The following is a 14563-nucleotide window of genomic DNA, read 5'->3' on the forward strand; positions in this document are numbered from 1 at the left end:
TCAGAAGAGAGTGCATAATTTAAATCAGCTTGTAACAACACAGTTTCAAAATTTGAGAAAGATGGCTTATTTGATAAATAAAATAATCTAATTTAAGCCAAAATAGACTCGAAAATGATCATATCAGTTATAGTAGAGCGTTAAATTTATTTAATAATTTGAATTCCTTCCACTGTCACTGAGTAGGCGTAATTAAATTATTTTAATGCCAATCAATACACAAATTAAACCAGCTGAAGGAAAATTACAATTTAAATGTAGTTTTCTCTATTTATTACTGAATAACAATTTTATAGAATAAACTGATAAACAGTAAAAGCATTGTCAATGTCAAATGAGTAAACTTCAACTGCATTTTTTTGGCTGCTAGACGTCATCAACAGACACGTAAGGACGTAGTTTTGTTTTATAAATTATGCACAAATGCGCACTTGTAATTTAAGGCATACTTTTTTCCCCTTAAATGCAATATAGAATGCTTTCGTTTATCTAATGCGTTTTTTCACAGTGCACACACGTTACAAACATCTGCTTATACCTAAATCCATTTTTATTTCCTTAACAAAATTAATAATGAATTCTAACATCAAGGATCGAGCTCACTTTAAGGTCTGTTGTTTGTCCGCCTTTTTATGTCCTTTCGCATTGACAAAAAACACAGAATAAATCAGAAACTATAATAGTGTGATTACACGTAGAAAAATTACTTTTTTTGTGCTGTTAGCAATGAAAGCAAAATAAAATTTCCTTTGCTTTGTAAGTGAAATCTCAGGAGAAAAAATATATCATAAAATTTGCTCTTTTTCTAGAGGCGCCTCACCCTCCAAGGATAGAAGATAATACCATACAGATACAGGCAGGGGATGCCCTCACGGCACGAGTAGGAGAATCGAAGCGGCTGCACTGCGTTGCGAGAAAGGGCAATCCTCCTGCAGAGATAAAGTGGTTTATCGATGACGAAGAGATAACGTCTGTGGCCAACCAAACCAACAACTTGGACGTGGAGAAGCAAAAGACGTGGCAAGCAGTCAGCGTGCTTGAGTACACTTTTGACAAGGAGCAAAATAAACGAATTCTCAAGTGCGTGGCCATCCACAACGCCTACGATACAAGGTCGAAAGATGTGCGGGTTCGGCTGGAAGTTTTATGTAAGTGAACAATTCGAATATTCGGTTAATTTAAACTTAATTTTACATTAAAATTCAGATATTGTCTAATAAAGCAACTGTAAAAATCTGGTTGTGATTAATTAGATTAAGCCATAGATTGTTTTTCTTTCGCGTTAAGTTTATTTGAAACTGTCCACAGATAGATCCCTGCGTAAGATTGTTGAACTATATTAGACCGTTGAATTGAAAAAGAATCCAGTTTGTGTTGAATGAATTTGATACTGTGTTTTACTTTGGGCCATCTATATAATACGTCATGACAGTATTTGGGATTTTTGACACCCACTGTCACACATCACAATATTGCAAAGACTTTTTCTGAATGCGTTACAATACGGTAAATATATTTAAAAATCAAAAGAGAAACAGGATTTGAATTAGAAATAAACCAAAGCTTCCAGAATAATAATAAAAACATGCGATCCTCGCCTGCGACTTAATCAATGCAGCCATATTGGGAAAAAACCCATACAAATTCCTCATGTCATTGACGGGTTCAGTTCAGGCCTTTTCCACCAGGTGTTGGGTGGAAAAGGTCTTCACAGAACTCTCTCTTTGGAAAATAATTAGTATTCAGGAAGCTGTCTAAGAAATTTAACAACTCTACAAAAACGGTCTTTAAATAAATCAGAAAAATACTTGTTCTCAGATTCTCTCTGGCATAGGATTCTGCTTGTCAGAAACAATTCGGACCCAGGATATTTCGGATGGTCGATTTGGATTTTGAAAGTGCCTTGGTTTCTCGTTCAGTTACGCTTGCGATTGAATGTATTCAGCAGCGGTTTGAAAGGGCTTCAAATGCTTCAGTCGTTGTTGTTTTCCATGGACTATTCACATCATGATGTCCTTCCTCTATTTAATAGAGAAACCATTACCTCATGCGTAAAAAAATGAATAATCTGGGCTGTTTTCAAGCGACACGGATGAAATTTATTCTTTGCTTCCTTTATAATACATTTTGTTAGTAGATTTTAAAAATGCAGTAAAAAAGATTACTGAGGATATTGTGTGTTTTAAATTTCAACCGTAATTTATGTATGCTCAGTATATTGTGTTTGTTAGACTTTCATGTACATTAAACCAGGCATAGTTTGTTTTCCCCAGATGCACCAAAGATCAAACTGGAAGGTAAGCTGTTGGGTGAAATAGTAGAAGGATCCACCTTGTCGTTGAAGTGTACAGCAGACGCAAATCCAAAAGCTAATATCATATGGAGAAAGTCAGGATATTCCGGAATTTACGATATTAAGGACCAAATAGACTTTAAACCTGTACGAAGGACAGACACTGGAATTTACAGCTGTTCGGCGAAAAATGATATTGGCCAGAGTGAAGAAATTGAAGTCAATGTCGATGTTAAATGTAAGTATAATAATTAATAATATAAACAGCATTTGCAGATCTGGTGACTGTAATTACTCGTTTATTTTAGAGCTGAATATTCGTTAGTTTTTCGTGGAGAGAACAAAGCCTTCGTAGAACAGAATTCGTCAATGGCTTTTATAAGTAACTTCGTTATCCTGCAATGGTCAGATTGTTTTTGAAATCCAGTTCCATTGGTATTGTTCATCAGTGTTATTGACTTCACTCATTTCCATTTTCTTATTAGTAGGAAATAAAGGAATGCAATAAATACATGCAAATATATTCTAGGTTTATGCGCGGCCCTTAATTTCTTTGCCAGTTTGAGAAAAGGTTTATATTTGCAAATGAAACAGTTTACATTTCTCAAATAAGAGGCCAGCTTCGACATGCGCAGGAAATTAATGAGATTGCAGCACACGAGAAAAACAAATTTATTTAGTTTGAATTGGAGTTAATTTATTCGCCAGCCGAATGGTTTTGACAGAACTTTTCTCTTTCCATCCACAACTTTGTATTCATGAGAAATACTGACGTAATAATTTTCGGTTTTTGTTTATTATTCGTTGCCCCTAAAAATATCACGTGTTCTATACGAAAAAGAATGTTCATCTCCTGCATATAGTATATAATTTGATCAAAGTTCGATGGAATTCGAACTTTGGTTTTTGTTTTTGGTTTTTATAGAATTTTGGTTTATATCAGAGGAAGAGAATTTTCTCACAAAAATCAGAAACTATTGCAAATTTGGATATATCCAATTAAAATGGAAACCAGTTTGCAATACAACAAAAATTAAGCAAAGACGAATGTAGAATTTAATTTAAACTTTTGTAGAATATTCTGCAAGTGGCTACCAAGCCAGTTAGACATAATACATTCACTCTTGTTGGTGTTTTTGATGCGGTTCTACGAAGACAAGATATTCATCATATATGAAGATGGATGCTAATCACTGCAAGAAGAATATACAAATCTATAAATCGTAAACATAGCCGCTAGACAGAGAACTCTTTCGTCAACGGAAGGTACTTTACCAACGTTCGTCTAATAACTGTCAGATTTGAGCTGTTTAAACCGGGCAGCTTATGATTGGCCGTATTGTTTCATTATATCGTATTAACCACATAAGGCAACAAAACGAGTGGGATCCAACATGATTAATTCCTGTAAGGAGTGTTGCTTTAGATTTGCAAAACCTGGATGATTCTTCTTGTCTCAATTTGTCCACGTTTCTATCTTCAAGTGGAATGATTTGAAATCCAACCAAGCATAAAATATACCAGAGTAAACCACATGGAAAGTCCTTGGAGCCCTTCAGGCTCTGAGGACTTTCCATGCTCCAGAAATTTGCTACGATCGATCTACAGAATGATTATCCAAAACATTTCATAAACCGCATCACCACCAATATTAATCGAGTTTGCCATACCCTCCCTATCATAGACCCTTAGAATTACGCGAATATCTCAACGTGCTGTTCATACTTTGAGATTTATCAGTGTGGTTACCGATTTCTTAGCCAAAGCTGCCAGGAAATACAACATTAACTCTTATTTCTCTGGCCAGAAAATAAAACAGTTGTATAAACTGGTTTAGGATCTTTGTTTAAGTTGTCAGAGCTCCATTGTACTAAATGGATTGCAAATGTGGGCTGGCATACTTTGAACAAACGTATAGAATATGGAAGAAAAGAAAGGGAGCATATCAAAAGTGCATTCGACTAGGAATTTACAAAGTTCCGAAACAGCTAACAATTTCTGGACGTTGGCAAACCACTTTAGACTGGAAGAACATTTGCTTTCCCTGAACAGATAATAACCCAAATCTTTTTTGTACAGTCCCTCCCCCATTTAACAGCCAATAAAAATCGAGGACCTATTAGATGGATTAAACTCCTTTAAGAATATAACTAAGAGTTTTACTAACCACCAACCAGCCTGCAAACATAGGAAATGGCATCACCTTTCAAAGTAGTTAACACAGTCAGTCTACGGTTAGGAAAGGAAAGATGAAGCCATGCATAACCTCTTTCCTGCAACATGTCAGATCTGCCAACATCCTGAAGCTGGAGAATGTTACTACATAATCTGTTTCCCATCAACACAGGTCTTGTTGTATTCTACGCAAATTTCAACTTGGGACGAACAAATCCTCTATTTAAATTCTTACAATGGTGGCACTGTTTGAAACCACGATGCAGGTCAAAAAGCATTCCATGTGTAATTAAACAAACACAGTAAATAAAAGGATAATTCTTTAATATGAAAGCAAGAATTTTTTTTCTATTTTTTAATAATGAAATAAGATTATTATTGAAATGAGAAGCTTAATCGTGGAAGCAAACCTTCGAAAATGAGCTGCTGCATTCCTAGACCTCGTGTTTACTGATATCTAGGCGTAAACTGATTCATTGATATACGAAGGGGTTCCAAAACTATTAATATTCATTCAGACGTTGTTGTGATAGAAGATTGAAACAAACACCATGTATTACACTTTTTCAACATAGTCACCAGACAAAATGGCACATTTTGGCCACCTCTCAATGCGCTTCCATAGGCCAATTTTGTAGAAATCCTCTGACTGCCCTTCAAACGACTCGGCAGAAGGAATACCTCATAATCAGCAGCAAAGTGTTTTCCACGAAGATAAGACTTCAAGTAAAGAAAGAGGAAGAAATCCCTCTGATTTCTTCCAAGGAATTTCTTCAAAATATTTGTTGGTGCAAGGTCTGGGGGAATAAGCAGGATGCGGAAATATTTCAGTTTCTCCTGACACATTGAGCACTTTCCTTCTGCTAACGGGTCAGAATCCTGATAACTCATCTGGCAGGCTCCAAATTTGCGTCTCCACAGACACTAATTTGGAACTCATTAACGCTAACTCGACGATCTTCCAGGATTAATGCCTCAAATTTTACAGCACTGTCTTCTATTACAGCAGTTTCTGAGCGTCCTGGAATTTCTTCGTCATGCAATGAGGTTCTTCCACAATTGAATTATTTATACCAATGTGCAACAACACTGTAACCTGGGCAGTGTTCTCCATAAATGGCTACCATTTCTTTATGGATTGTTTTGAGTGTTTTCCTTTGCAGAAAGAGGAACTGAATCCATAAAATTCGATGCAAAGGAAAAAAAAAAAAAAAGAAGAATTGTCAGATCGCAAACAAAATTTGTGTGGTTGCTATAGAGATCATCTTTCTACCACAGCTACTTCTGAGTGAATACAAATCTTTTAGAACCCCCCATCCCTTCATATTCCGAGCGTTTTTAAATGAAATTAATCGTGGTTGATAAAGTAGATTCACATAGCCCTCTAAACTTTAATTGTACGTATCAACTGTGAATTATTGTCTTCTCTGATTTAGCATTACGAGTACCTGAGTATCTACTTTAATTTGTGTGGAATGGTAACACAATGCAATCGACTAAGCTATTTCCATGGTTATAATAATTCAACTGATTCTTTCCAAACAACAGCTCCGATTAAAAATGAATTTTTTAAATGGAGATTTAAGTCCAGGCTAAGACATCTTTTCACTCCTTTGGGTTCAAGGACAGTCTATGATTGAATTGAACCCCGAGTGGTGACAAATGGATGCAAAAGTGAGGATAAAAGGAAAATGGTTTAGATGGACTGGAAACTTCTTAGGTGGCAGGATCCATACAGTGATGAAAAGAGTATAGTGAAGTGAAGATCATAGGGGTAAAATGAATATTTCAAACTATTTGTTGGCTATCTTAGTACACTCAGGGATTGCCCATTTTGGTCGGTTTATCAAAAACATTGTATATATAATTTTTTATTTCTAATATCATTTAAATTAAAAATTCTTGTAGTGTTATTCATCTTTTGATGTTAACATGTGGGAAAAATATTTGTTTTTCATATGAAGAGTCCATTATCCTTTGTGTGTATTGTAATAAATCGATCAATAATTAATTAATAAAAGAAAAATCTGTAAAACGTAAGTGCAGAAACTGCTTATCCGTTAAACAAACCAAGCAAATCAATTTTACCTCTGAATATGGCCGATTAATATACAAATAAAATATATTTAAAGATGTTGATCTGCATATTTTTCTGGAGGAAATACCTCTGTTGGCGAGGTGTGTCCCTGATACCAGCTAAAAACTGCTACTGGTGAAGAGATTTACAGAAATTCCTTGGATACAGGGATTTGAATCTAGAATAAACGCGTCATTTAAATAATCTAATTTAAAAACAAACCTCATCAAAGAAAAATGTGGTGACTACCATCAAAATGGATGGGTGGTTGTGCAGAATTAGTGCTGAGCCAGAATTACTCAGATTTTGAATTAACGATGAGGCTATGTATATTTCTGTAAATGAAGTCTTCTATAATCAACTTGTCTATTTCTGGATGAAAAATCAATAATACACTGAAAATATTTTAAAAAAATTAACTTCTCATTTGCAATTTTATATTTCTGTTATTCTAAAAGATAATGTGAATTATTAATTCACATTATCTTTTAGAATTTTAACCAATGCATTGGCTGAAAGTTGAGAAGGTACTTTTTGACATTAGACTTGAATTGTTGCGGATTGTAATTTTGGGAAATACATCTGAGGAAAGATTGTCCACAGAACAGAAAGTTTTTGTGAATTTAGAAGTGGACAGCGAATGGATCTGGAATTGGTTGCGGCACTTGTTCGGGCTGGTTTGGATGAGAGAGGAAAATACATGCTGATAAATATACTTGAATTTTTGTAGATTGTAATTTCAGTAAATACATGCGAAGTAAAGTTTATTCTCTGTATTATAATTACAGATGTGAATTCAGAAGAACAATGCCCATGGAAGTATCTATAGATAAGACATACAGCAGAAACTGAACGTCAATGAGACAGAGAGTGGGGAGACTTTGTATGAGATGGGCCTATCAGCAGTTGAGTACGTTTGCTGGTAAAGAACATGATCTTAGTTCCCTGCAATTTCATGCATCACTGGAAGACCAAGAAGGATCCAAAAATGAATGAAGTTTTACTACGAAATGGAGTGAGATAAACTTGGAGTCATTGTCTGCACATTGCAATGGAGTCATTACAATATGCAACAAAAGATGTATCAAGATATTTTGCAAATGAAGCATACAGTATATTTTCATAATTTCGAAGTCCTAAAATATTCTTCGCGAGTAATTATGTGTAAATTATACTGTATGGATATAATTATATGCAGTAGAATAATTGGAATACTTTCGATTGAAAGCAAATTGCAAATTAATGAGCCAGTGGTGTACGATGCTTTCTTAGTAAATAAAGCCTTTAGGGATCAGTAATTTAACCTTGTCTGAAATACGGGGAAGGGGGGCGGCCTCTTTGTCTACTCTTCCGAAAGTTATGGCGTATATATAGTTTCAAGGAAGAGTTAAGGTCATTACTGCCAAAAACTCAAAATAAAAGAGCTAATCAGTATGTATACACAGTATGTGTATATTTCAGTTGCATACAATTCTATTTTTACTCTCTAAAAACAGGCGCCATTACTGAATAGAATTAGAATATTCCGGAAGTGTCATTTTATTCCGAAAAAATGCACACCTGCGTAGCTTACTGGGTTGTTTTATATCAAATCAGTAGATGATTCCTTGTACGAGACATGATGGTTACAAAGGGCAAACGTTGAACATAAAACGCATGGTGGTTGCAAAAAGGGAAAAAATATATGCATCAGCCGTTGCTAGAACTGCATTGGTATCGTTGTCCAAAAATCTATATTCCCAAGTAAAAATAGAAGCCTTGGATACCACCTGAAGAAATAAAAATGTTCCACTGAAACGCGTTTGGAATTTCTAATTCCTGCACTTTGATAGAAGACTGTAATCTTCTCACGTTTCCCCTTGTTTTTCTTATATCCCCAAGATATATTCCACGTGGAGAACTTCAGTTTCACAGGTTTGCTGTTGTTGGTCCTTCAAATGGTTTTTAAAGTTGTTGCATTTTTCATCTATGAGAAGCATCTTTTGTTTTCTATCTTAGCCTGATCGGTCAACCGCGGTGTCGATTTGAACATAAAACAATCCTGTTTTCTGTTCAGAGACCAAAGTTCGAGGAGGTAACACGTTGCACCGTAATTTGGGAGGTTTGTTCGCACGAATGTTTTTAATAGTGAATACATAAAAACGTTTTATTCTTCCATGTAAAGACGTGTGTGCAGTACGGTTCATTGCAAGAGATATTCAATACAGAATCACACATTAAAGATTTGTCAGTTTTTCTTTTTTAAGTGCTGCCATTTATAGCTTATTTCCAGCTACTTTTCAAATCGCGCCATCTTTTTATGGCAAACAAAAGTGGCCAAATATTTAAAACTAGTATTAAAAATTCTAGTTTTAACAAGATTGTTCTGAATGTCTCGTGAATTGGGAAGATGTCAAAAGCTACTCACTAAACGGACGTGAATTACTAATGAGCTCTTATTCTTTTAAAAATCCTTGCAAATACAACTTTATATTGAATTAATATTTTTTCAATGATGCATTAGCATTCTAGATATTTTTATAGTTCCACACGACTAATAACAGATTTTATTTTTCAGATAAGCCTAAAATAAATTTTATAGACCCGTCTACTAGCACAACGGTGAATTTGTATCAACCAAGTAAGCTACTATGTGAAGCAGAAGGGAATCCTTTACCTCTGTGAGTTTTTTTTTAAGATAATCCAGTCTTCACATCAAGTTCTAATCTTATAAGTACTGTTTATAAACCTTTTTGCTAAATTACCGAAGTCAACGAAGAATCATTTGATCATATTTAATAGCAAGAAGCTGATAAGATAAATTATTTAAAAATTAAAACTTATCCCAAGAAAGAAATATTTTATAACTTTTGAAAAACGAAAGAGCAGCTCTTATTAAAAAGCAAGAGAAAAATTATATAAATTCCATAATAAATATTAAATCAAAACACAACAATCTACCTCCATTTTGAAATTACGTAAACTCCACCAGGCGTACAAGGGTCTGTATAATTTCAGCGTTATGCTATAGTAATAAGTTTATCCTTCCTTAATTATAATGAGAGTCTTTTCTGAATAGGTATTTAATTCAGATTTCCATCTTGTCTCACTCATAACACGCTGAGACTAATATCTATTACGCATTAACATTATGGATCTTCAACAAGTCATTATATTTCTCGTGGCAAAGTTTTCCACACGTTCTGACATTCTCGTGCAGTTATATTACTGCACGAGAATGTCAGAGCAAGTAAGCCAACTGAGTAATATTTTACCTCACACGTGGCATGCTACTTTATAAAATTGGTTTATCCAACCGGAATGAAATAGTGGCCGTTTCAAATCAAGACAACACCCACAACAACTGATCTATTACTCACATCAAAAGAAATATGCTTATGTTAGGGTTGTCAAATCAAACAGTAAAGTATTTCTTTGGGAAGTTTATGATATCTTAGAATTGTTTCTACTGCATCCACCGATGGGCAATCATGCTTCTTGCGTAGGTGGATTGTTCGTAGATGGACGAAACTTGGTAATCGGAGAGAGCTAACAGACGAAAACCAGGCCTTCTGTCATTTCTACAGAAAGTGCGAATTACTAAGCATTGATGATCATACAAACTTTTTATTATGTAGCTTTATAGTGAGGAGTGATTATTAAGTCAGTTGGCCAGTATCTGTAATAAAGTGAATGACTTTGGAAATCGTACAGTTCACTAAAGAAATGATTTGTAGTCAAACTTAGTTGATGCTGCTTGTTTCAAACTTAGTTTACCCAAAAAAATTGCTGGGGTTAAGCGAAATAGGCCAACGTATATTACAGACATCATTCAGTCTGTCAAGTCATGCACATTGCATCATATAAAATGTCTTCAGGAATGGATGGACGTCAGGAATTTAAATGTGGAAATTTCTTTTCGTTGGTCTTTGGATGTGGCATGTAAACTCTGACATCTATATAAGCGTCCAGGCGAAAGTCTGCTGACTCTTGCTCATCGTATACCTTCTCCACCATGGTGTGTCCCCAAGATAGTAAAAAGAATTGGGCAATAAACTATTAATGTATTTTCTACAAAGACATGAGTAATATAAATCAAATCGGTAATTTCAAGTTTTTACCTGTAAGGCACAAAGACAGTATCAATGAAAGTATTACTTATGCAGTGACCAAGCAATAAGAAATAAGTTATGCTTAGGTATTCGATGCCATGGCCTTCTCGATTATGGGCTTAGTCAGTATTGGTAAGTGCTATCTTTCGGATGGGTATGTGGATGGGTGGATTCTCTTTAGAATTAGAGATAGGCTAGACCTACAAAGGCGATAAAAGGTAGTTCCATGTTTAATGGTCCGACTCTTAGGAATCCCATCCAATAGTTCTCTAGAGATTTTTGTTAATCTCTAATCACGACCAAGGCTATGATTGAAAATAGATGTTGTTGGTGGTTTTACGGCGGATCACCATCTTAGCTTTCGCCAATAAATTGTCTGTACAAGCGTATGCTAGTGAGTCAATATTATGCGGGCTATTAAACCCAGAAATCGAAGGAAGCAGAGAGGTCTAGAGAACTGATAGTTATCATTTATTCTTGGCCATGTTCGCCAATAAATAAAAGTAGAAAAATAGATTATAAGAGGCAAAGACTTCCCTTCTGGATCCAAGGAATTTCATTATATAGAATTTGAGAGATTAGGAGAAAGAAAACCACTTTCAGGAAGGCATATTTTCACTGGGAAGTCTGTAAAGAATCTGTAATTTGATCTAGAAGAAAAGGCGATGGCATATTTGGCATTAAATAAGACAGCCCTGGTAGGCTGGACGGTTTGTAGGGACTATTCCTGGTTTTCTCCAAACAGGACCATATGGAAAAGTGCGTTACACCATCGACACGAATAAATCCTGAGAACTCAACTTAAACTATGCACTCTTTATTTCGCATTAAAACCGACTTCAAAATAATCCATGTTTTGTCAGAAGCCGCTATTCTTCCATTTTAGTTGTTTGGTATATTTTGGCACATCGACTGCTAATCTTGCTTGAGACCAACTCAGCCATTGTGAAACAGACCCATAAAATTCCTCGTGTCATTGACAGGATTAACTCGGATCATTTTCACCCTATGGGGAGGACGGTGATTGTATCAACTGTGCTACCCACGAGGGCACCTGGAGGAGAGTTTCTAGGCACCACCTTATCCTCATTTGTTTCACGCGCCCTCCGAGCCCTTTTCTTTCAGTGCTTCGTATGTTTCTTACACTCAGCCGTCTGTCGTAGGATAAATCCTTGACTTCTGGATTTATTGCAAGATCTCTGCCTCTGTTGACGTTGGGATTAGCAGCTGATAGTTTCTGTCATAGTACGAGCGGAAGAAATTAATAAAACTGTTAGAAATATCTCACAAAATATCAGTAGTGTGGGCACATGAAAAAGGGGACTTTGTAATCGGGACATTTATTTTCTACTACCCCAAAAAGTACTTTTACCCTCGGTAGTAAGCGATGATCTTTTTTCTAAATCTATTCTCCAATATTCAAATGGATTTTCGCAAAACAAAACAGAAAATATCGGCGAAACAGAAAAACGCTTAATGTTTAGATTAGCAGAACACATGTGAGCTATCCAACACATCAGGAGCTGATAATAGCAGAAGGAGAGGGCTGTGAAATGTGAAAAATTTTACTGCCCACGTTGATAGAAAATAAGAACACAGATATGAATACACAACACAAAAGAAGAAGTTGTTTTTCCTTCGGATTATCTAAAAATGGGTAACCTATAAGGGAATAAATCAAAACAAAATTTCATCCAGATCTTTGCTAAAGCCCAGCAATGATGGCTTTATGGAAATGGAATGTACAAAAGGTGGAATGACTGGTATAGACGCTTCATTTGAACCCTATGGAACATGGCATGATCGGAACTTCGGGTTTTGGCCAGACCAACAACTCCCAACATCGGTAGCTCATCTGTTTATTGTCCTACAGGAGGAATAGATGATCATATCCATTGCAGTCATCAAAGAGGATAGAGTGTATGCCATAGGAGACAGAGTATTGAAGTCAGTGGCATCATCGTGAAACCAAAGTGGATCCGGATTCTGTTCGGACAGTAAATTTTTAATAGTAGTTCCTCCATTATTATTCGCATGTCTCTCTACAGATTATAAATTGGTTTCTGAAAATCAGTGTAGGAAAAGAGTATTACCTTTTATTACTCAAGCATCTGAAAAGAGTTCAAAAGAGAGAATTGCATAGCTAGCTTCTTGAGAAGATTTATTTCATTACGTGATCTCCAAGAACGTAAGTCCTTGGAGATCACATAAAAAACTATTATGAAGCCGAGTTTTGGGAAAATGTTTCTACAATAAATACTTCATGATTCAATGACGTATTCATCATGAAAATTTGCAGCCAGTGTTTTAGTAGAATCTCATAATGCCTTTTTTTTTCTTGGCTCTGATTTCTCCCAACCGATTTCTTTCTTTATTGAAAAACTACCATCGGCATCCTTCACGTAAAGCACTTCCCAATGCTTTACACCACCATCTTATTACGAATTTAATTAGCTCTGATCGAAAAGTGGTATCGACAAGAGTAGCGTTAAAATTGAAAATGCTTTTTGGAGTCTCCTTATAATATTTGCATAGGAAACTTAATTGGCATTGGCTAAGTAATACAGAATAGCCGGCGTAATGAAAATTTTATTGACTTTTCATGTCATCTGGGACGGAAGAATTGAAATTAAATATTTATATCTTATAGAAAACCAGCTGCAGTTATAATTTGGGAAAATAAAAATAACGTTTTCAGAGGAACTCAACAAACTTTACAATGCACTTTAAGTTCGATTTATTGAAGGTTGTTTAGCATTTGTATTCTAAAAAGATGAAGAAAGGGTAGAAAGATTGAGTTACTATGAGGAAATTTCATAAAATTTAATGAATAATCTATAACCAACGTTCAGCAGCAAAATTTAATATATACACACGCACACCATGCTACCAAAAGTCATGGGTAGCTCTCTGATTTCTTATGGTACGAAGTAGGCAAATGTTTTTGTCTATAATATCTGTTTCTCAGGAATTAAATATTTAATTCTTCAGAAATACACTTGGGCAATCGGCAATGTGTTGAAGAATTAAAATATCCTCATGTTTTATGCAATTTATTAACCTTCAAAATGGAAGGTTCCAGTTCAGGCAACCACTGCCTAAATACTAATATTACAAATACCAATGACCTCTACAATCTTTATATAATTAGATGCATCAGGAAGAGTTGTTTACCATTGTTTTTTTTTTGTTTCAGATATACGTGGTTACAAAAATTCGGAGAGGATCCTGTAGTGGGAAGAGTACGAGGACACAATTCTACCTTGTATATTTACAACGTTACATATGCTTATCAAGGAACGTATATTTGCCAAGCTTCAAATGTGATCAATGGCGTGGAGCACAAGGTCCAATCGGAGGAGATGGTTATAGACGTCACAGGTAGGTTTAATCATTATTACTGCTAGCTCCTTTCACCTTTCATTCATTTGTACTAACTCTAAAATATACTTAAAGAATAGTCTGCTAAGAAATATTGAAGGATTAACGTTAAGAGAACTTAATTTGCTAATAAGAAGCAAGACTTCACAGAAAATTGAACATGAAGTAGCACGATTTCGTGGGTAAAGTAACGGACTCTTTCGCGATCCCCTAAATGGATCCCCTTAGTGCTTCGAGTTTTGGATGCATTACAGAGTACTGCACTGTCATGTAATAGAATATATTCGTCAGAACAGTGGTTCCCAGCATGTGGGCCAAGAAATCTTTTTGGAGAGCCACGGATTTATTGAAAGGCAGTTCCGTGAATCTACACACACTCAAGTTGGCTTTATCTTAATTACCCAATACCTCGTGGGGTAATTCAGCCCTTACACGAATCGGCATGGTCGTAACAATGTGTTGTAGGGTGTCCTGTGGTAGTGCAACCCATGCGTTGCACAATGTGTCCAGTAACAGTATTCGACATAGTTCAAGGAAGCCACAGGC

The 14563-nt window shown here is 35.5% G+C and overlaps 1 protein-coding gene across 2 annotated transcripts in view; it reads left to right on the forward strand.

The window, feature by feature from the left end:
* Positions 1 to 14563, forward strand: part of LOC150075002 (irregular chiasm C-roughest protein-like) — a 162420-nt gene that overhangs the window by 125178 nt on the left and 22679 nt on the right. For both annotated transcript variants that reach the window (XR_016547876.1, XM_090388638.1), the window contains exons 3-6: positions 810 to 1148; positions 2274 to 2531; positions 9103 to 9205; positions 13833 to 14017. Coding sequence is in view for 1 of the 2 variants with exons in the window: in XM_090388638.1 (XP_090244764.1) it covers positions 810 to 1148; positions 2274 to 2531; positions 9103 to 9205; positions 13833 to 14017 (885 nt within the window). In the remaining variant the exon portion in view is untranslated. The remainder of the gene's footprint in view (positions 1 to 809; positions 1149 to 2273; positions 2532 to 9102; positions 9206 to 13832; positions 14018 to 14563) is intronic.

The sequence above is a fragment of the Mastigoproctus giganteus genome, chromosome 14 (genome assembly GCF_048544385.1).
Source record: "Mastigoproctus giganteus isolate SK-2022 chromosome 14, ASM4854438v1, whole genome shotgun sequence".
NCBI classification, from domain to species: Eukaryota; Metazoa; Arthropoda; class Arachnida; order Uropygi; family Thelyphonidae; genus Mastigoproctus; species Mastigoproctus giganteus.